The following is a 23997-nucleotide window of genomic DNA, read 5'->3' on the forward strand; positions in this document are numbered from 1 at the left end:
TGGCTGGGGGTGGTAGCTCAAGCCTGTAATCCCAGCACTTTGGGAGGTCAAGGTTAGAGGATCACTTAAGGTCAGGAGTTCAAGACTAGCGTGGCCAACACAGTGAAACTTTGTCTCTACCAAAAATACAAAAATTAGCCAAGATTGTGCCACTGCACTCCAATCTGGGCAACATAACAAGACTCTGTCTCAAAAACAACAAAAAACAAAAAATACCTCTATGTAGTGGTTAGAAAACTGAAGTGGAAGTGAGGTCAGAAATTCAGGCTTATCTTTATCTAAAACAAGCTAAGGGGTCTTCTTTCCTTGCTGCTCTTTCACAAAAGATAATTTAATATAAATGCAAAGACAAAGTAACAGCAATGTTAATCATGCTTATGTTAATGAACACCACCACCACCACCACCACCACAATAAGAAATGCTTGCAGAAGCTTAAGAGTAGATGCAAACACAAATAACTCACAATCTTCAAACACTATTCTGACCTTGATTTCACCCTGTATCAAATTGCCTATCTTAGAATGCTGGAATGGTTTAGTTAACCTAAGGTCAACTGCAGAACAGGGAAGAGGCCAAATGGTAGATGATCCTGTTGAAAGGAGAGATCTTGGCAATAAAATCAATTTAGCATAAATGAAGGTGATTCATAATACAAGCAGTAGCAGTAGATTGCCTTTTTTTTTTTTTTTTTTCTTTTCTAGGTCAGTTTTGGTTGGTCTTTCAAATTAGGTCTTTGAGACTAAAAATGAACATAAAATGAGCAGCTCTACACAGCAAGGTAATGTTGGTCCATTTAGTCTAAAGCAACCCAATCATCCAATATCCCCACATGTTGATAAACACAATTGTATCTATGTTTACAGTAACATATCTAGATCCAGATTTGATTGTATGCTGGGGCTTATGATTCAAAATTTATCTTTGGCTTTAGTACAATTTACTTCAAAATCAGTAAAAATATCACATAAAATCATTAATTTCTGTTAATGAAAGCTCTGTTTTAGTAAAACATTTGATTTGTTCAATAGATGTAACTATGTTCAGAATTATGCCTCCTCCCTCCAAAAAAGTCCCAAAACTAATGTTTATTGTAAATATATTTAGGATTAATTATGATCTATTCAAAGCAATGGTGACAAACAGCTTATCTGCTATTTACATAATATATAAAATAAATTTTATTTGAAAAGAATGAAAATAAACTTTACTCTCGTTCTTTGAGTATTTTCTTGTATAAGCTGAAATTTAAAGAATGCTCCTTCTTAAACAATGCATAATCATTGGAAGGGGAATTTTATAATAGCATTTTTTTAAATGGTAAAACAAAGTGATACACTTCCCTTCTCTTTCTCATCACCACCCAGTCCTTAGTACATAAGATCACTACCTACTCCTGTTTGTCCCTTACAAATCTTCGTCACATTCAGAACTGATTTATCTTTAAATCATCTCTTGTAGGTGTTTTTTCCCTTCTCCTATTCTACTTAAGGAAAATGTCCCTCCTACAATTGGCAGGCATAATGAATATCCTCAAGACAACATTAAAATAATTGCTTTCATGAAACTGTTTTGTGCTTTTTATCTGGGATACCTAAGAACCATCCATGAACAAAATAATGTGGCTATCAAAGGTTACTTACAAGTAGCATTTTAATACCTTCTCTTTCATTCTCCAGGTTACTGTTGAGAAAGTTATCCTACTTAATATTTAATAGCCAGTGACTTCAAACCCAACTTCATATTGAATGACATTCTCTCGTTTATGAACACAACATAAAACACACATACATGGCCACTACTCACCCACTCTCACAAGCAAGCATACACACACATTTTCTTTCTTTCCAGAACAAGCCAGAATTACAGCTCTTTTGGTGATTGTTATAATTTTTGGAATGGTTCATAAATTTTCCAAATTCTTTTAAATTTGTATTACTTTCATCTTTTTTTCTTTTTTTTTCCAATTGTGAACCATTCCATATTGCATCTTTATTGCAAAAGTCAACATGCTTCTTAGAAATTCAGATTGTAATTGATAAAACAAACATTACATATATGAATTTAAATGTATAAACAGTTAGAAATTCAACAATATCTCCTATTATACTATTACACAAGATCACAATTTTGTAAAAACTATAATACAGGCATACTATACATCAAGAGGAACCACTATTCCTTTTCACATGATTTTTTTCTTTTTTGAAAAAAATGACTCATCACCAAGGACCCTTTTCACCTTAACAGGACTGCTTTCCAATTTATCATCTTAGCTGGTAACAATATTTCTTCAATGTTATACAATGAAATTGAGGGAAATTTTGCAATACTTGGGGTTACTTTTTTATCTTGGACAGTAATCCAGTAGTATATCAGGCTGACCTAATCAACTGGTGGCTATTATTGATACATATAAATGATGTCATACACATTAAGAGGAACAGAATTTGCCTTAGATGCTGTATGTTATTTCTGTAAATAAAGATGCCAAGAAAACATGTATGGCAGTTATTCACTTTTAAGTGAAATTCTAACAGCTGAAGATTCGATGGTGGAAGTAAAATATCCCAAAGGGGGCGGGGGATATATATAAACTATTTTACGCTAACCTTAAGTGTTCCAATATTATAATTAACTCACTTTAAATTCATCTTTGAGTCAAACATGTTTTAAAATTCTTTGAAAGCATACTTTTAAAATATTTTTAGTCCTGTTTAAGGTGTACTGAAAACTTTTATAGAAAGGGCCTCAAATCTTACTGAAAAAACTGTTTTTCACTTTAACACATCTCTTTTTTATCCTCTGCCCCCAATACTAAAAAGTCAAATTTTCAACTTTTTACTGATAAGATGTTCATTTTGAGGTCAAAAAAATCATATGAAAAGGAATCTCATTCTGTTGAACTGTCAATCTACTGAAATTTTTCTTACAGTTCCATTTATTTACTGTAATTTTCAGTTTCCAAATACAAAAATACAACAATTCTTATTGAAATCTATACGCTGGTAGTTTTAGTACACAAAAAGAAAAAAAAAACAAAAAACAAAACACCCAAACAAATTATTTACAAAATTATACAGTTTAAGAAAAAGCTTTGTACAAAAAATATATAAATCCTTTGTTCCCTCTATCACGATTAAACTGTCAGGACTCAAAATATTCACCACAATGAATCTTTCAAAATATATACCGACTGAGCCACAGACATCAAGAAAAATTTCATTAGAGATGATGGAGGAGTAAGGAGCAAGATTGTGTACTCTAGATACACCATTCTAATGTTTTCCTTCTTTTATAAGCTTATTTTACCTTCAGTGTTACTAGAAATATAACAATAACCTAGAAAGAGGAAGTTCTTATTATTATGAAAGAAAATTATATGAACTTAAAAAGGACCCTGGTTTGACACATCAGTCCAGGAAAACACGTAGAAGAATAAAGATTATCAGAACATGGGATTTAACTTCTTATAGCTAAGTAAATCTAGAATCCTGATGGTTTTAAGTTCTTGAGTGAATAGTTTCTATTTTGAGAAATAGTCTTTACCTCAGCAAACAAAATCTTTGACATAGTGGTCACCAAGAACCTTTTGGAGCCAACAGGAGGTTTCAATTTTTCATACCACACATATATAAAAACAAAGATGTGTATATCCTTGAAAAAGTGATGGTCTATGTACATTAATCATTTTATTTTCCCAGGGGTCAGTACAGTGTAGTGTTGCTCCTCTGCTTTTCCATCTAACATTCAGAACACGAGGACATAAATTTACATATATATTTTACTTAACAGATACTCTATACAGTGTACAGTAAAAATGCACACAGGAAACTCTACTGAGGGATGCATATGTTCATGGATAGCAACAAACTACAAAATTATGAAAAAATAAGGTCATCTGATCAAAGTCATATATGACTCCCATTTATTACTAGCATACTCAGCCCTCAACCCCCTCCCACCCACCTCCCACCCCCAGTCACCTCACTATCATGGTTTTAATTTAGGAAAAGAATTTCAGACATTTTAAAACCCTTCTGTGTAACTATAACTGAACTGAAGCTTCAAAAGAGGGAGAAAAAAAAAAAGCTGGTGATTCTCTTCTCCCCAAAATCCTTTCATCATTCTCATCAAAACATCACTTATTTATCCAGGTACTGGTTTGAACCTTTTATTGGAGACTGCCTGCGGTTGCCCAAATGAACCACTTATATCAATGATGACGAAAGTCAGGCCTATTAATAGAAAGGCAAGAGGAAGAAAAGGGGGATGAGAAAGGGGCAATAGGTGAAAGCCTTTTACATTCTGAGTTATAAAAATTTTTAAAAAGACCAGCCGAACCAGCGCTCACTAAATATCAAAGCAAACTAAGAATCAGTAGCTGGAAAAGTCCAGGAGTTCATATGACAAGAGAATGGAAATACTATAGAGCTAGCTACCATTGCTGTAGCATTTAAGAACACACAGTTTGTTGTGATTTTCACTGAAATAGTACTACCACACATAAAAACCATGAAAAACAAATTTAGACTGAATACAAATTGGGCTCCTCCAAAGTAAAAAAAAAAAATTAAAATAAACATATTTTTCTTCCAAGACCACTCTTGAAAGCAAAAGGGTATTTTAATTACAAATATTTCCTACTGTCTGATGACCCATCCATAATAACTGAGAGTTAAAAGATTACAGGTGATTTTGACATTTAATTAAACTTTATCAGTAGATTATAATCCAAAATAAAATTTCTGAACACCCTGTCATTTACATCATAATCCAACACCAATAGCAACAAAAAAAAGGTGGTGTGGAAAATAAGGCTCTAGAGATTATCCATGTCATTGCTGTGGATCTTCACAACTGTGTAAAAGTCACTAGGCCTTTGGTGCTTTAATATCATGTACAGTTATGAGATGTGTTTAAATAGCAAACTTGCTGTTCTTGAACCTACTGTGTTGAAAAGAAAAATTAAAAAAATTTTTTTGGCTCATTGACTTCTTTTAAATAATTTTTAAAAGTTGTTCTTCTAAACAATATTCCTAAAAATTATACAGCTAGCATCAGATTTCATCTTCGCCATGAGCGAGACTCATATTCATCTTCATCTTCATCGTCATCATCAGGCAAAAACAAATCTGAGGTTTCTGTTTCCTGAAGAAAGAGAGGTTAAAATCTGTTTAGTGGCAAAAGAATGGTAAGTAAAATGCTTTTTACGCCAAAGGACAAACAGAGTAGTATATAAAGCCCAGGCTAGATTTCATAAGGGATGCATGCAGGAGTATCTTTCAGGGCAAAAAAAAAAAAAAAACAACCCCAAAATATTTTTGTAAATGAATATAAATTCTTCTCCCCTGCTAATTTTGCTACTTTTAATAGGAGATTTCTACTCTAACATCATCAGGAAAATAATGTGGACATTTAGTACAGAAAATTAAAGACTATGAGATACATTTCTGATAAATTAAAATTAATTTTATTCTATTAAAAATTAGGAAAATAGGCCGCTGCGGGCATCTGACAAAACACACCAAGTTCGTGCGGGACATGATTCGGGATGGGTGCGGCTTTGCCCCATACGAGCGGCGTGCCATGGAGTTACTGAAGGTCTCCAAGGACAAACGGGCCCTCAAACGTATCAAGAAAAGGGTGGGGACACACATCCGCGCCAAGAGGAAGCGGGAGGAGCTGAGCAACGTATTGGCCGCCCTGAGGAAAGCTGCTGCCAAGAAAGACTGAGCCCCCTCCCCTGCCCTCTCCCTGAAATAAAGAACAGCTTAACAGAAAAAAAAAAAAGAATTAGGAAAATAAATGACCAAACACCTAAATCTTTGTTTTTATATCCATCCAATCGTTTGTGAGAGGTGAATATACTAGCTTCCCCATGACACTGATATTCCAAATCTTACATAAAAATCTAAAATCTTAGACAAAGTAGATGTATCTGCAAACACTACCCAAATATCATGACTTTTTTTTTTTCTTTTAATCTGGGGAAATTTCTGCTTTTGCTGTGTAAAATTACCCATATAGTGAGAAGACACTTGATCAAACTATAAATGCTAGGCATCTTTTAAAACCAAGATTGTCATATAAATCAGGAAAACCTAGCAATGTAGCCTAAGTGCTCACTAAATAAACTAATGATAAATAACAGAAGTAAAAAAGCAAAATAAATTCTCATATATTTTAAGAAGTTGATTATTCAGTACTTTTGTTATTGAGGTCTTTAGTTTTCCAATTCTTTCCTCTATGTTCAATTTCTGCACACTCATTTTAACTAATTGTACACAGAAGGAAAATAAGAAACTCAAATCTATTACTATGGAACTTGAATAAAAAAAAGAGAAACCAACCAATTAAAGCTTAATTTGTTTATGTAATCTCTGACTTTATTCATCAGAATAAAAATTTCTAAAGCCCAAATAAATCCAATATAAATGTAAATAAAAAAGAACAGTCTTTCCTATACCAGAAGAAAATAATCCCCAAGACAGTTTTTTATGTCTCTAGACCTGTTTTAATTATCTAATAAACATCGAAACTGGTCTTAACCCAGTATTTATTTTTAAATTTATACTATTTAATATCATAAAAAATACACAATTGAAAAGTGATCTAATTCAACTCTTATTTCCAACCATTAAATTTACCTCCTCCTTGACTTCTTCTTCTTCAGTCTCAGTGGATATAGATGGTACCTTGGGCTTGTGCCATGATATCTGTAGCCGACGGTCTTTAAATTTTGGCCCTTGGTTTGCAGCCTAAAATATATATTAGAAGAACATACAAGTTTGCACTCCAATTACTAATGATTTTTGCAAATTCTGTGTTATTTAAAAAGTATAATATAGGGCAGGGGAGAAATCTGTTAAGGTGGCTCTACAATCTCCAATGAGAGCTAAAAAACAAAATAAAGTCCCTTTTAATTAGAGCAACTATATATTCTGGTTTGCCTAGGATAACCCATGGTTTATATCTGCGTTAGGTACATGTTAGCATCTGTTTTGGTTGAAGTAATACTTTTTTTTCTAAGTACAGTTGCTCTACTTACAGAAGTCATGATGAGGACAAGAAATATTCTTAATACATGTATTGACTTTTGGCTTTGATATCTACATACATAGACTCAAACCTTAGAAATAAGTAATTTTTTTAAAGGTGAATCATCTGCTTATTCATCTCACTGCATCTCTTACAGCCCCACCTATGTTTGATAAAGTTCTTCCTATTTCCAATTCTGAAATGCTATACATTAATAAGCACCTCCCAGCTCATCTATGCATTCAGTAAACATTAAATACACCTAATAATATCCTAACTCATAAAACTGCTCCGTTTCAAATGTGTTACTTGGTACTAATTTTTAAACATTTTTTTCTCCCCAGCAAATTCCAATAAGGGAAAGCAAATTTTAAAGACAAAGCAACACAGACAAGGGAACAGGGATCCAAAGTTTCAAAAAAGTAAAAGCTTAGCCATCCCTAAAGCTTTCCTATCAAAGGTCCTCATTTATAGAACTGAGGGTTCTGAAAAACATAACAGAAGAGACTCTTTTTTATTTGGGCTTTCATTCTAGTCTATCTAGCAAAAATCATTGTTAAACCTCTTGAAGCATTTGCCAAATGTTTCCATAAAACACTTGGAGCATAGCATGGTGTGAATGTACATTAGGGCAGACTCATAAATCCATTACTGCCTGCACAGACTTCATCCTGTGTTCTAAGAGAAAAATTCCCACCATTCCTTGCAGGGTCTAAATGCTTATAACCTAACACAAAACATTATGACTCATGGGACATACCAAACTGATGTATCAAAATAGCCCTACCAAATATATATATGTACCTTTTCTTTTCTTTTTGAGACAGAGTCTTGCTCTGATTCCCAGGCTGGAATGCAGTGGGAAGATCACACTCACTGCAGCCTTGACTCCCTGAGTCCACGTGATCCTCCCACTTCAGCCTCCCAAGTAGCTGAGACCACAGGCATGCATCACCTCACCTGGCTAATTTTTTTAGTTTTATAGACGGGGTCTCCCTATGTTGCCCAGGCGGGTCTCAAACTCTTAGGCTCAAGCAATTCTCCCACCTCAGCCTCCCAAAGTGTTGGGATTACAGGCATGAGCCACAGCACCTGGTCTATATTTACCATCTTTTAAAAATCAGGTAATGTATGTAATAGAGATCCTTTACCCTTCCTCTATCCTTTAACACACAGCCCAATTACAGAGAGGCTTTCCCTGCTTGTTTTGTTCATTTCTATATTATTTGAATTTCTAAATAAAAATGCATTACTTTTATAATCAGAAAAAGTAATAAAGATTTTTAAATCTGTAATAACCGTGTTGCTCTCCAAAGAGGATAAGAGCTCTGTCCTCCAAAAGGAATAAGGCATTAAATGTATTGCATACACATTATTAAAGGAAGAACCAGAAATGTATATGCAGTCTGAAATTAAGAAAAATTTCTACTATCTAACTTAACAAATCAAATCAGCAATTAGAATAAAGATATGATGCTACCAAGTTAAGAATTCTCATACACAAATGGTGAGAATCTCAAACTGATTCTAAACTGGTAAGAATCTAAAACTGATGGGGTTCACTCCGCAATTCCACATACAGTCATCACTTGGTGTTTCTGGGGGACTGGTTCCAGGACTCTCTGTGAATACCAAAATCCATGAATGCTCAAGTCATTTACATAAAATAGTGTAGTATTAGCATATAACCTACACACATTCTCCCATATACTTTGAATCCTCTCTAGATTACTTATAATACCTAATACAATGTAAATGCTATGTAAATAGTTGTTATACTATATTGTTTAGGGAATAATGACAAAAAATGTACATGCTCAGTACAGATGCAACCATTCATTTTTTTCCTAATATTTTTGATCCAAAATTGGTTTAATCCATGGAGGTGAAACCCACACATATGAAGGTCCAACTGTATATCCAAGAGAAATGTGTGTACATGTGTAGTTAAAAACATGTATAAGATAGCAACACTGCTTACAAAAGCCACAAAGTAGAAATAACCCAAATATCCATCAATAAGAGGATGAGGCTGGGCACGGCAGCTGGCACCTGTAACCCTAACACTTTGGGAGGCCGAGGTAGGGGGATCACCTGAGGTCAGGAGTTCAAGACCAGCCTGGCCAACATGGAGAAACCCCATCTCTACTAAAAATACAAAAATTAGCCAGGTGTAGGGGTGCATGCCCATAATCCCAGCTACTCATGAGGCTGAGGCAGGAGAATCGCTTGAACCCAGGAGGCAGAAGTTGCCGTGAGCCGAGATCGCGCCACTGCGATCCAGCCTGGGCAACAGAGTGAGACTCCATCTCAAAAAAAAAAGAGGATGAAAAATAAACTGTGTATATTGATGCAACTATTCTATAGTAATAAAAATGGCAAATTAATGTTACATGTAAAAACATGAATAAGTCTCACAAACATTAAACAGAAGAAGCCAAGCACAAAAGAATACACACTGTGTGATTCCATTTATATAACATTTTAAAAACAAGCAGAATACTACTGTAATATTTAGGAATGCTCATTTAGGTGATAAAACTACGGTCAATTCTCATTACGTGCAGTAGTTACGTTCTAAAAAGTTGATGCAAACATTTAATTGGCAAATACTGAGCCACTAATCATAGGGGAAATAGAATTAGATTCTTACGAGCCTCTAGAGCAACCTTGTCCAACCTGAGGCCCACGGGCCACATATGGCCCAGGATGGCTTTGAATGCAGCCCAACACAAATTTCGTAAACTTTCTTAAAACACTATGAGATTTTTACTTTTTTCCGCTCATCAGTTATCATTAGTGTTAGTGTATTTTATGTGTGACCCAAGACAATTCTTGTTCTTCCAATGTGGCCCAGGGAAGCCAAAAGACTGGACATCCCTGCCTTAGAGGGTCACAACATTTTTGTGAGCTTATCAACACATACTTTGGTTTTATGTGTTTCCGTTGACAGACATCTTATTTAATACGTATTACTGATTCATTAACATTGAACTCATGGCCAAAAGCACTGACTTATGCCTGAACAAAGCTTAACACACACATGTATCTTTGTAAGGCACATCACAGCCTTGCACTTAGGAACACTAGACAGGACTTTAGAACTACATTCAGGGGCCATTTAAAATAAAACAGTGTAATCACCAAGAAAACAAAAAAAATTGAGAAAAATGTGGCACTAAATAGACTGCAAAGGCCGGGCATGGTGGCTCACGCCTGTCATCCTAGCACTTTAGGAGGTTGATGTCAGGAGTTTGAGACCAGTCTGGCCAACATGTGAAACCTCGTCTCTGCTAAAAAATACAAAAATTAGTGTGGTGGTGGGCGCCTGTAATCCCAGCTACTAGGGAGGCTGAGGCAGGAGAATCACTTGAACCCGGGAGACGAAGGTTGCAGTGAGCCAAGATCGCGCCACTGCACTCCAGCCTGGGAGACAGAGCGACACTCTGTCTCAAAAATAAAAAATAAATGAATAATAAAATAAATAGACTGCAAAAGGGGCATTTGTTTACAGTATAAAAGCTTAAACAAGAAGGCATAGCGCCACCTTATTTCTATCTCAGCTGAAAACGGGCACATGAGGGGACTGGCAACTGTGTGTATGTCTGAGAACGACCACGAAAGCAAAAGTACTGATTTTGGGGTTACAAATAAATTTCAGCGAGTAGATGAACTGGCAAATATGGAATCTGAAAATAATAAGGATTGACTGTATAAAGCAAGCAAGGTGTTCATCATAAAGTGAGGCTAACGGTTACTGCTCTGAGAAGGAGAGAAGGTAGACAGAGGCTGGGAGAAGCAACAAAGGGGATTGGGGTATTGGAAATGTTCTATTTCTTGACCTGAGGAATAAGTATATTAGGTATTTGTCTTCTGATAAATCACTGAACTGTATGTTTATGATCAGTTTAGTTGGTTTTTATAAACTTTTTTAGGTGACTATAGGTATAACCTTTAAAAATTTTAAGGAAATAGGCTGGCTGCGGTGACTTATGCCTATAATCCCAGCCCTTTGAGGCTGAGGCAGGTGGATCACCTGAGTTCAGGAGTTTGAGACCAGCCTGGCCAACATGGTGAAACCTCATCTCTACTAAAAACAAAAAATTAGCCGGGCGTGGTGGCGCATGCCTATAATCCCAGCTACTCGGGAGGCAAAGACAGGAGAATCCCTGAACCTGGGAGGTGGAAGATGCAGAGGGTTGAGATTGCACCACTGCACTCCAGCCTGGGTGACACGTGACTTGAGACTCTGTCTCCAAAAAAAAAAAAAAAATTAAAGAAATATCAGATAGCTAAGATTTTTATGTGAAAAAGGCAAGGTTTGGAACATAGCCCTGTATTTATAATATGATCACATTTTGGTAAATGTTTTTAAAGTAAGAAGCTTTATATATGTATTCTTACATACATAGTATTTTTCTATAAAGATACCTAAGAATAGTGACTATCTTTTAAGAATGGACAAAGATGAATAAAAGGGAGATTTTAGTTTTATTAGTCATACTTTTTTTTTTTTTTGGGAGACAGAGTCTTGCTCCATTGCCCAGGCTGGAGTGCAGTGGCGCAATCTGGGTTCACTCCAACCTCCACCTCCCGGGCTCAAGCAATTCTCATGCCTCAGCCTCCCGAGTAGCTGTGACTACAGGCAGATGCCACCACATCCGGCTAATTTTTGTATTTTTTGTAGAGACAGGGTTTTGCCATGTTGTTCAAGCTGGTCTCGAACTCCTGAGGTAATGTGATCCACCTGCCTCGGCCTCCCAAAGTGCTGTGATTATAGGCATGAGCCACCATACCCAGCCCTAGTCATCCTTTTAACCATTTGCATATATTATATTTTTATAAGGTTTTTTTTTTTTTTTTTTGAGACAGAGTCTCGCTCTGCCTCCCAGGCTAGAGTGCAGTGGTGCCATCTCGGCTCACTACAACTTCCACCTCCCAGGTTTAAGCGATTCTCCTGCCTCAGCCTCCTGAGTAGCTGGGACTACAGGCGCATGCCACCATGCCTGGCTAATTTTTTGTATTCTTAGTAGAGACGGGGCTTCACTGTGTTAGCCAGGATGGTCTCAATCTCCTGACCTCGTGATCTACCCACCTCGGCCTCCCAAAGTGCTGGGATTACAGGCACGAGCCACTGCACCCGGCCCTAAAAAGTACTTTTTCAAAAAATCTAGGATTAATCTCTTAACATATCTGTTACTTATTAAAGTACCTAATTGTTCTACACATACATATATATTCTCTCATATACACATCTAAATATGGTTTAAAATGATAAAATATTGGGAAAAAATGGGATGTCCATCAATATAGGGCAGTTCAAATGTAGTACGATACATCTGTGCGATGAAATACCACGCAGTCATTAAAAAGAACGAAGCAACACCACATGCACTAGCATAGAACAATCTAGCAGTCTAATATATATGAAGTAAAAAGTACATATGGCAAAAGGGTGTTGTATAACATGCTACCATTTTTATAAAAGAGAGAACAAATAATATATATATATATATAGAGAGAGAGAGTATCTTTAAGCAGATATATGAGAAACTGGTAACAATAATTATCCACAGGGAGTGAAACTGAGTGACTGGAGGTAGAAGGGAATCTTATTTTTCATTGTATACACTTTTACTCCTTTTTCATTTTGTTTATATGTGTTGGCCAAGGAAATAATTCAAATAAAAATATATATATGTGAATATGAGATCAACTATATATACCATAAATTAAAAATTATATGCATATTAGGGTTTTTGGTAGAAGCTGCTCTAAGAGAAATTCATGTAGTCCAGTCATTTTCCCAGATTAGAAATTGATGCCCAATCTATGCTAGTCATCATATATCAATCAACTGACTGACAGATAAAAAAACAAACTTCAAGTCTATATGAGGGAGAGCAAACAGGTACTCTCATCCAATGTCACTACAAGTATAAATTAGTACAACAGTCTGAAGGGTTATTTGGCGAGCTGTACCAAAATTTCAATGCCTGCCTTTGATCCAGTTATCTCCTTCCTAGGAATCTACCTAAAGCAGTGGTTCTCAATTGGAGACATCACTCTAGCAGGTATTTTGGTAGTCACAGTGACTGAGAAGCACTTATTGGCAATTAATAGGTGGTAGCCAGGGGTGCCAGAAGTTTTACAATGTGCAGCACTGTCCCACATAATGAAAAATTATCAGCCAGGCATGGTGGCTCACGCCTGTGATCCCAACACTTAGGGAGGCTGAGGCGGGCGGATCACGATGTCAGGAGATCGAGATCATCCTGGCTAACACAGTGAAACCCTGTCTCTACTAAATATACAAAAAATTAGCCAGGGGTGGTGGCGGGCAACTGTAGTCCCAGCTACTCAGGAGGGTGAGGCAGGAGAATGGCGTGAACCCGGGAGGCGGAGCTTGCAGTGAGCCGAGATCCGGCCACTGCACTCCAGCCTGGGTGACAGAGCGAGACTCCGTCTCAAAAAAAAAAAAAAGAAAGAAAAATTATCCCAGTAAATATGCCAAATCTAACACGATGTATATAACATTGTTCATAATAGTGAAATAGTAAATTACCTACCTAATTCATCAATAGGGAGTTGTACATAAAAATTATGGCATATTCTTACAATAGAATGCCTTTAAATAAGACAAATGTATACCTATATTCATAAACATGAACAATTCTCCATGATACACTACGGATGAAAAAACAAACTCCAAAACAGCATAGGTAGTATGTATACGTATGACAGATACAGGTGCTAGAAAGATGTTCATAAAAATGTAATTGATAAGATTTCAAATTCGTTGTGCCTTCTCCTTTATAATCTGTATTGTTTGAATGTTTTAAAAGCATCATCTTTGTAAAGAAATTTTCAAAATTAAGAGAAAAAAATTAAGGCAGTTTAGAGTTTCAATGTCTTTATGGGTCATAGAATTACTATTGCCATATTTCACTCCTAGAACTAGCTACGAAAATTATATTTTCACCTGAAGAATCCTGATCACAGTAAAGCGTGCAGAAAAGGTAAACTCCTGATCACTTGTGACAGATAACAACAGTAAATGGTCATGGCTCACAAATCACCTATATTATCTTTTAATTTTTAAGTTGTTTTGTAAAGATAGGGTCTCACTATGATGCCCAGGTTGGTGTTGAACTTCTGGGTTCAAGCAATCCTCCCACCTCAGCCTCCCAAAGTGCTGGGATTACAGGCAGGTGCCACTACGCCAGGCCTACATTACTCTTTTAACAAGGTCTGATGAAGGGCAATCAATGAAGCACTATCTAAAAAACTTTCTCCACATGTTAAATACAAAGAAAAGGCTAATTTTTGTTGTGGAAAGCACAAAAGAAAACTATTTGCCTAACTGTAAGGTATCATTTCCATGTACAGTAACATTCTCAAATATATTTTTCATATACTTGGAAGGTGGGGGAAAATCCCTGTCTAGAGAGGCTGTGGGGAAAAGCTAACTATGTGCGAAGTCTTTAGTAATTACAGCAGAAATACTCAGTTGCCTTATATGAAGTTTCAGGAATGGCAGGAGTGAGAAATTAGAGGTTTTATCCAGTAAGAATATAAAAATTAAAACAAATTATATAAATATTGTGGGAGCACAGGTTCTAAACAGTACTTTAGAGATAAACCTCTTTCTTAAGACTCAAAGGGACTTCTGGCTAAAGATGGGGAACTGACCATCTGTGGTATGCAATTTCATACCCTTCCCCAGACCCCCACCGAAATGACAGTAGAATAATTTATTTTTTTAAGGTATAAATTTGTAAGAAAAAAATAAAACACAACAAGGTCAAAAAAAATGGAGCGGTGGGAAGCAGAAAGACTAATGGGAAGTCAATATATAATGCTTAAAATTTAAAAATCAAAGCCGGGCACGGTGGCTCAAGCCTGTAATCCCAGCACTTTGGGAGGCTGAGACGGGCGGATCACAAGGTCAGGAGATCGAGACCATCCTGGCTAACACGGTGAAACCCCGTCTCTACTAAAAAATACAAAAAACTAGCCGGGCGAGGTGGCGGGCGCCTGTGGTCCCAGCTACTCCGGAGGCTGAGGCAGAAGAATGGCGTAAACCCGGGAGGCGGAGCTTGCAGTGAGCTGAGATCCGGCCACTGCACTCCAGCCTGGGCGACAGAGCCAGACTCAGTCTCAAAAAAAAAAAAAAAAAAAAAAAAAATTTAAAAATCAAGAAGTAACAGTAAAAACAGGAATTTGAAAAAAGAGAAAAAAACTGGCCAGGTGCAGTGGCTCACGCCTGTAATCCCAACACTTTGGGAGGTCAAGGCAAGAGGAAAAAAGCCTAATAAAAGGCAACATGGTAGGATAGAAGAGAAATATGTAAATATGAGCAGCTGAATTTCTGAATTGATCAATCCTAAAACCTAACTTTAGACTTCTTCAAAAGAAGGAAAAATTCAAAATTCTTAGTTAAATGAGCCATACTACTTGAAAAATATCAAAGTACAGTCTATATATTCCAAATATTTAGAAAAAATAACTTTTCCTTTTGTATCTAGCCGAACCTCCCTTCAACAGGGATGAAGGAATGTACTTTAGTTTTTGTCCCATCTGTGCCCTTGGCAAGGCTGTTAAAATTTTCAACTTCTGAATTAAACTTCAATTATAAATATTTAACATTAACTTCATTAAGATATTAAAAATCTTAAGATTTCTGTGAAAAAAAAGATATATAAATAAAGATTCTTCTATTAAACAATTCTTTCTGGGCCAGGCACAGTGGCTCATGCCTGTAATCCTCACACTTTGGGAGGCTGAGGCAGTGGATCGCCTGAGGTCAGTAGTTTCAGACCAGGTTGGCCAACATGGTGAAACCCGTCTCTACTAAAAAATACAAAAAAAATTAGCCAGGAGGTATACACGCCTGTAATCCCAACTACTCTAGAGACTGAGGCAGGTGAATCACTTGAACCCAGGAGGCAGAGACTGCAGGGAGTGGAGATCACACCACTGCACTCCAACCTGGACGACAGAGCAAGACTTCCTCTCAAAAAAAAAAAAAAAAAAAAAAAAATTAGAAAGTTCTTTCTGGATTCACTGATTTTGATCTTTAAAATATATAAAATTAGGCCGGGCGCAGTGGCTCAAGCCTGTAATCCCAGCACTTTGGGAGGCCGAGACGGGCGGATCACGAGGTCAGGAGATCGAGACCATCCTGGCTAACATGGTGAAACCCCGTCTCCACTAAAAAAAATACAAAAAAACTAGCCAGGCGAGGTGGCGGGCGTCTGTAGTCCCAGTTACTCGGGAGGCTGAGGCAGGAGAATGGCATAAACCCGGGAGGCGGAGCTTGCAGTGAGCTGAGATCCGGCCATTGCACTCCAGCCTGGGCGACAGAGCGAGACTTCGTCTCAAAAAAAAAAAAAAAAAAATATATATATATATATATATATATAAAATTATATTTATATATTTCAATTAATTATGTTTAACTTAAATATTTGATATATAAAGTAATATAATAACATACTAGGGGTCTGCATACTACAGCCCTCAGGATAAATGTAGCCCAGCACCCTGTTTTTAATGACCTAGGAGCTAAGAATGGTTTTTACATTTTTGAAAAGGTTATTAAACGAAAAAAATGTTCATCCACTGAAGTACAAAGAAGAAAAAAAAAAGAAAAAGAACTAGAAAGGAAAGAGGAAGAGAGGGAAGAGCAGGTGAAAAAGAGAAGACAATGTATTTACTATCTAGTCCTTCAGAGAAGAAGTGTGCTGATCTCTGATACATATTATTAATATATTTATATATTAATGTATGTTTTTATGCTGTTATATATATAACCTGCACTATAAATTAAATATTCTATGTATTTTAAATTTGTATATGCTTTAATCTATATATACCTTTCATGTATGTACCTGGGACCAAAAAGATCAAGATCAACCAATATCCTCAAATTTGGTTTTAAAATACACAACATAAAACACTGATGCTTCATCCCAAAAGTGAATGTGAAGTAAAAAGTCTGATTTTAAAAGTAGTTTGCATTGGCCGGGCACAGTGGCTCATACCTGTAATCCCAGCACTTTGGGAGGCCAAGGCGGCCAGCGGGCGGATCACTGGAGGCTAGGAGTTTGAGACCAGCCTGGCCAACATGGCAAAACCCCATCTCTAGTAAAAATATAGAAAAATTAGCTAGGTGTGGTCATGCATGCCTATAGTCTCAGCTACTCAGGAGGCTGAGGCACAAGAATCGCTTGAACCCAGGAGGCAGTGGTTTGCAGTGAGCTAAGATTGTGCCACTACACTCCAGTCTGGGTGACAGATGGAGACTGTCACAAAAAAAAAAATAAAAAAAAATAAAATAAAATAAAAAAAGATAACTACCTATTTAAAAAAAAAAAAAAAGGAGTATGTGTTCCTCAGGAACTATGGAAAATAGAGACGTGCTAATACTACTACCACTAAAAATACAAAAATTAGCCCGGTGTGATGACTAATACCTGTAATTCCAGCTACTCAGGAGGCTAAGGCAAGAGAATCGCTTGAACCCAGGAGGTGGAGGTTGCAATAAGCCAAGATTGCGCCATTGCACTCCAGCCTGGGCAACAAGAGCAAAACTCTGTCTCAAAAAATAAATAAATAAATACGTTTTTAAAGGCAGCAAAACACTGTCAAACATTTACACGGTTATCATTTTTCACTATTACATGCACTATAATGAGCATATTTATAGCTGCCATTTGCATACAACCATAACCCACTTATGGTAAGTTCTTAGACTATTGAAGAGCAAACTCTGAAGGACTCCAGAATTCGATTCCGAATAACTTCATTAAAATCCATCCATCATTTTTTCATATAGATACGGCTCACCCATGATCCTTTCATAATCATTAAGAATAGAAGAATATTTAAAATACAGATTTTACCTTGGCCTCTGTGAGATACAAAAGACCTTGAAGAACAGTTTCCTTTTATGTTTGCTAACTCTATTCACAATAATGCCTAAGCATATGTATTTCTGTATTTCAAAGAAAGCATACTATATTGCCCAAGTAGTTATTATTAGGGAAGCATGCTCCTCGTACTCAAGACCCTATCTGATAGCACGCTATCAAACAAGAAAACAAAAGAGCCATCCAAACCAAAGGAAGTGTTTTGTTCCTAAGTTACCTCATCTGCCTTAGCTTTGCTTGCTCTTTTCCTAAGTGTCAAGACATAACCACATCTGCCAACTGAATGCCACACTGCAGACTTGTCAGGTACATGTACATAAAAATTGGTTATTATTAGATGCTTTAGAATGGTTCTACTTTTCAGAAGGAAAGAGATCCATTTGAGCATGACTTCTGGGTTAAATTTTAAACATCTACATATAGTCTCCAGTGACCACAGGAATGAACATGTAGCTGTCTTCCTAGTAAGATTAACTATTTTTTGTAACTGAAACTTTCTGCAATGAGTCAAATTTGTAGAAATTCTGCTTCACATAATCCAATATCACCTCACCAGAACTGGTATTCGTTCTACATGACCAATTTATTTGGCAAGGAGATTTTAATTTTATAAACTAAACCTTAAAAGACAAAAATCAACATTCGGGCAGCCTTCACAAAAATACCCTGCACTTGTATAGTGCTTCGCCATCCTCTTTACTCCTCAAGAAGTCACTTAGAGCTATCCTCCCACTTTACAAAAACGGCAAATAAGGGTTACACCAGGGAAAGAACTGGGTCAAGAGTGAACCATTCATAACCCAGAGGACATTCAAATGTGGAATGTCCTTTTCATAACAGCCTATCTTCCCCAAGAATCAGGGTGAAACAAGGTTAATGGGCATCAAACTAATAAGAACACTTGAAGTGAAGCCTTGCTCTTTATGATTTCCCTCACTATCTTTAATATTTTTTGTTTTCTTTTTGAGATGGAGTTTCGCTATTGTGGCCCAGGCTGGAGTGCAATGGCACTCTCTCAGCTCACTGCAACCTCTGCCTCCCAAGTTCAAGCAATTCTTCTCCCTCGGCTTCCCAAGTAGCTGGGATTACAGGTGCATACCACCACACACAGCTAATTTTTGTATTTTTAGTAGAGATGGGGTTTCATCATGTTGACCAGGCTGGTCTCAAACTCCTGACTGACCTCAGGTCATCCACCTGCCTCAGCCTCCCAAAGTGCTGGGATAACAGGCATGAGCCACTGTCCTGGGCCATCTTTAACATTTAATAGGGCTAAAAATATTTCCTCTCAAAAGAGTTTTGAGGAATAGGGAACCTAGTTATCTTGGTTCCACTATTTATTAATTATATGATTGCTGTTGACATTTTAAGTTGTGGTGTTCACATCTGTTGTACACATAGGATTTCACATGTATACCGTTTTACATGTATTTCACATTTATACAGTCATTTAAAATTAAATGCGATCATGTATGAAAATGTTCTAGCACAAATAATGCTCAATAAAATATTTACTGAATGAATGAGTGCCTGGAAAGAGTATATACTGCATATGTCCAAAACAGTAAAGACATTTGCCTGTAGCAAATCTATTTGCATGTTTGCCTAAAAGTAAGGGGTTGTCACTACATACAGAATATAACTAAATATACCTGTTATCCTAATAAATTCTTTCTTTGAATTTTGCCTCTATCCCAGACTGTTTCACTATTAACTGTAAATACCTGGTAAGCCATGTAATAAACCTAAAACAAGCATTAAGTATAGCTTTGAAACAACTTGTCACTACAAATGCACTTAAGTGGAGTATTATGGAATCAAAAGCAAGAGCTGCTTCTTGACTTTTAAATATATTAAATAGGCATTTGGTAGTATTCATGTTTTTTACAACTGATTTTTCTAATCTACAAAACATTTGACATTTATACACACTGCAGCAAGGAAAATGATGAACACAGTGTTTTTAGAGTTAGCATTTGCTGTTTTAAAAACTTACTGAGAAATGTTGAAGCAAGTCTTCTTTTTCTTCCTCAATGAATCCTCCAACTGTTAGTGCTTTGGGGCGATGGTCCACCACCATGTGATTTAGTGAGCCCCTTCCTCTTCCTCCACGCCCTCGGCCTCTTCCTCGACCTTGAGAGGACATGGTCTTTCCTCGACCCACAGGTAAAATACCTAACCGTGCAGCCTGAATAACAACAAAAAGTAGAATACAGCATATATTGTTAGACTAAACCTTAAAAACAAAGGAAAACTTTTTTTTTCTTTTATTTTTTGAGATGGAGTTTCACTCTCGTTGCCCAGGCTGGAGTGTGATGGCGTGATCTCGGCTCACTGCAACCTCTGCCTCCCGGGTTCAAACGATTCTCCTGCCTCAGCCTCCCGAATACCAAGTAGCTGGGATTACAGGCATGCGCCACCACACCTGGCTAATTTTGTATTTTTAGTAGAGACAGGGTTTCTCCATGTTGGTCAGGCTTGTCTCAAACTCTTGACCTCACGTGATACACCCACCTCAGCCTCCCAAAGTGCTGGGATTACAGGTGTCAGCCACCATGCTGGCCAAAGGAAAACTTTTTTGAGATGTTAAATGTGGTGGGGCACTAACTCCTTTTAAATCTCACCTCAACCTGTAACTGACTGAGTTTTTTCCGTAATTCTGTGGTGTCTTCTCCTGAGGACAGCCTCTTGTGGAGGTCCAGTTCAGTATCTAATAACTCCTTCTGGGCCTTTGGAAAAATTGAAAATAAAAAGGTATTTTTTAGATAACTTACAAGATCTTCTCCAGAACATTATAGTTACACAATGACACAGAGAATGAGAGGATGCAATAAACATGGGTGTTTTGAAAAAACTAACTTTACAGATATAGTAGTGTCAACACGTAAAAAGTAAATGGGTATCAGTGAAAAATAGTAAGCATTAGACGGCTTAAAAATCAGATCCTAGGAACAGACACCTGAGATGAGGGAGCTCAGAATAACTGTCACATAATAAAGTATCACAAATGAAACACAAAAGAGCAAAATAAATTATATAGTAAAAATGTATTTATAGTACAAAAGTAACAGCTACATAATTACTACCAGATTGGAATCCATAACTGTTGCCATTCTCTTTTTTATTAGAGACAAATTATTTATCAGTCTTTAAGAGACATGACTGCCAGTGATATTTTTCACCTCTTTAATTTTTAAAATGTGCATATGTATTTTCTATTAATTAGAAAAAAATTCAATAAAAAACATTTTTATTATACTTTTAAGAAGAAATCTTAAACATTTTATGTTTCTATACTGATAGAGAACCATAATTTCAAATTTAATGTAATATTGCATATAACAATTTACATTCTACATATCTGACAAATTTATTACCAGTTCTGAGAGGACTAGAATTGTCTATAATCACACCACAGAACTGTGGTATAATGGAACCACTGTCTAAACCAAGTACAGGCAAGGAAACAGATAGAAATTAATAAAATTAGACTTAAATAGATCTAGAACTTCTGATTATTCTTTTTAATAACATGCCACATTTTTACTCATATGAATAGGCCAGGCTACTTTTTTAAAAGGATGGTTTTATTACAATACTATTACAGCATTAAAAAAAACACTGCTGAAATGGGAAATACCTCTTTCACTACCATCACTCTAACAGTGTCATCTTCAGCAGGGAACCAAAATATTCAGTTAAAAAACACATCTCTGTTCAAACAGGGTATTATGAACCTCTTCCCAAAAAGGGTACAGAGAATCTGTACAAACACTTAAAAAAAAATTGTGGCAGCTGGGTGCAGTGGCTCACACCTGTAATCCCAGCACTCTGGGAGGCCAAAGTGTGAGGACTGCATCTGAGGCAAGCCTGGGCAATATAGTGAGACCTTGTCTCCTTAAAAAAAAAAAAAAAAAAAAAAAAAAGTACTATAATCAGGATATATTTAAGTACAATAATTGTTTGCCTATATTCCTATTAGGATATTAGCTACCTAAGGGTTCCATTGTACTTTTAAGGTGCCAGGCACATGGTAGATGTTCAATAACCCTATGTTAAATAAAAAAATGCAAATAGATACCTCTGTTTTTGTCTTCACTTTAGATGGTGTGGAGACTGCAGAAGATGTTTTTAATTCATCTTTTAATTGTGAGATCTTCTCTCCAAGCTCTTTCAAAGTCTTCATTATATTTGCTCTTTCTTCTGGTTTCATGTTTTTGTTTTTTTCTAACTTGGATATTAACATCTACGAAATAAACAGAAAAAGGTAAAACCATGCTTAATAAACTTTAATATAAAGAAGACTTTAAAAATCACGAATAATACTTTTAAAATCAATTCTATACATCAATTCTAGCATGCAAATAATGAGTTCTTGTTTTACCTTTTGGCATTCTATTTGTTTTTCTAACACTTCTTGTCTTTTTTTCCTCATATCTTGTTGTAACTTCATTGCTTCCTATATAAGTGAAAAAGAAATTAATACAGATAACATAATTTGCCACCATTCTCAACTCATTTTTTCTGGGTCCTCCCTGAGACAGACTGTCCCCCTAATAAAAAAATAGCTGACACCAAATATGAAACCTTTGAGTATATTTTCTCTAACACTTTCAACATAATAGAGTTTATAACTGTACTTAAAAAATATTTAAAATATTGGACCTAATTAGCTATCTCTATGAGATTTATTGACTTGAATGACCTGAATGTCCTTATGAAGAAAAACAAAAGTTGTTTTCACTTGCCAATGTAATAAGCTAAATCCTTATTTTTGAAGTTTAAAGTTTAAAAATGTGAGGCTAGGCATGGTGGCTCAACCTGTAATCCTAGCACTTTGGGAGGCTGAGGTGGGAGGATTGTTTGAGTCCAGCCTCAGCAACAGAATGAGACCCTGTCTCTACAAAACAATGAACAAAATTAGCCGGGGCACGGTGGCACATGCCTACTCAGCTACTCAGAAGGCTAAGGTGAGAGGATCATTTGAGCCTGGTACATCAAGGCTGCAGTGAGCCATGATCACGCCACTGTACTCAACCTGAGCCACAGAGACCTCGTCGAAAAGAAAAGAAAAGAAAAAGAAAAAAATGACATGCAGCTATAGGTTAGAAATGATAGAGTAGGCCGGGAACAGTGGCTCACACTTGTAATCCCAGCACTTTGGGAGGCCGAGGCAGGTGGATCACCTGAGGTCGGGAGTCCAAGACTAGCCTGACCAACATGGAGAAAATCCGTCTCTACTAAAAATACAAAATTAGCCGGGGTGTGGTGGCGCATGCCTGTAATCCCAGCTACTCTGGAGGCTGAGGGAGGAGAATCACTTGAACCTGGGAGGCGGAGGCCGCGGTGAGCTGAGACCATGCCATCGCACTCCAGCCTGGGCAACAAGAGCGAAGCTCTGTCTCAAAAATAATAATAATAATAATAATAATAGTGTAAAATCTATGGATTTCACCAGGAAAATTGTGCCTCCCACCCTCCTGTTAAATCTCTAATTATACTGAGATAGTACATACAAATATCTATTTAATTTGGAAAACCCTATGTGAACTTAATAGGATGACAATGAAACTCAGAACTGAATCATATAGATAATAATTACAAAAGTGTTATATTTTATATGAATTATTATCTACCTAGGAATTTTAAAAAAGAAAATAAACCCTAGAATTGGAGGGAATAATAGTGTATTTAAAAAAATTCTGAATGGCAATTGTGAAACATTTTTTTCTGTATGTCCATCCTTTTTTTTCCAAGTGTACATTAGAGAAGCTATATGAGCATTATGATGTCATGCCCTACCGACATGAACTGATTTAAAAGTGATAATGTAACCACTTAACAATTCAACGCATCTTTTCTTCTGTAAGGCAAGAAGAATCAAGACTGTTACCTGTTTTTTTTTAAGCACTTCTTGAACATCATGAGATTTAGACCCTGAACAGAGCTTTGAAGGTGTCTTTAAGTTTGAGGAGCTGTAAATCAGTTTTGGATGGCCTGGAGTTGAAAATATCTAAAAGATA

General features: G+C 36.5%; 1 protein-coding gene across 2 annotated transcripts in view; it reads right to left on the bottom strand.

Annotated features, from left to right (window-relative positions):
- Positions 1 to 1880: 1880 nt before the first annotated feature.
- LOC105467239 (RNA binding motif protein 27) overlaps positions 1881 to 23997 on the bottom strand; it is an 89387-nt gene continuing 67270 nt past the window's right edge. For both annotated transcript variants that reach the window (XM_071098260.1, XM_071098259.1), the window contains 7 exons: positions 23868 to 23987; positions 22359 to 22433; positions 22056 to 22220; positions 20599 to 20703; positions 19971 to 20162; positions 6650 to 6760; positions 1881 to 5150 (listed from right to left, as the gene is read on the bottom strand). In XM_071098260.1, coding sequence (XP_070954361.1) covers positions 5067 to 5150; positions 6650 to 6760; positions 19971 to 20162; positions 20599 to 20703; positions 22056 to 22220; positions 22359 to 22433; positions 23868 to 23987 — 852 coding nt within the window. In that variant the 3' untranslated portion in view covers positions 1881 to 5066. The remainder of the gene's footprint in view (positions 5151 to 6649; positions 6761 to 19970; positions 20163 to 20598; positions 20704 to 22055; positions 22221 to 22358; positions 22434 to 23867; positions 23988 to 23997) is intronic.

Source organism: Macaca nemestrina, chromosome 6, assembly GCF_043159975.1.
Source record: "Macaca nemestrina isolate mMacNem1 chromosome 6, mMacNem.hap1, whole genome shotgun sequence".
NCBI classification, from domain to species: domain Eukaryota; kingdom Metazoa; phylum Chordata; class Mammalia; order Primates; family Cercopithecidae; genus Macaca; species Macaca nemestrina.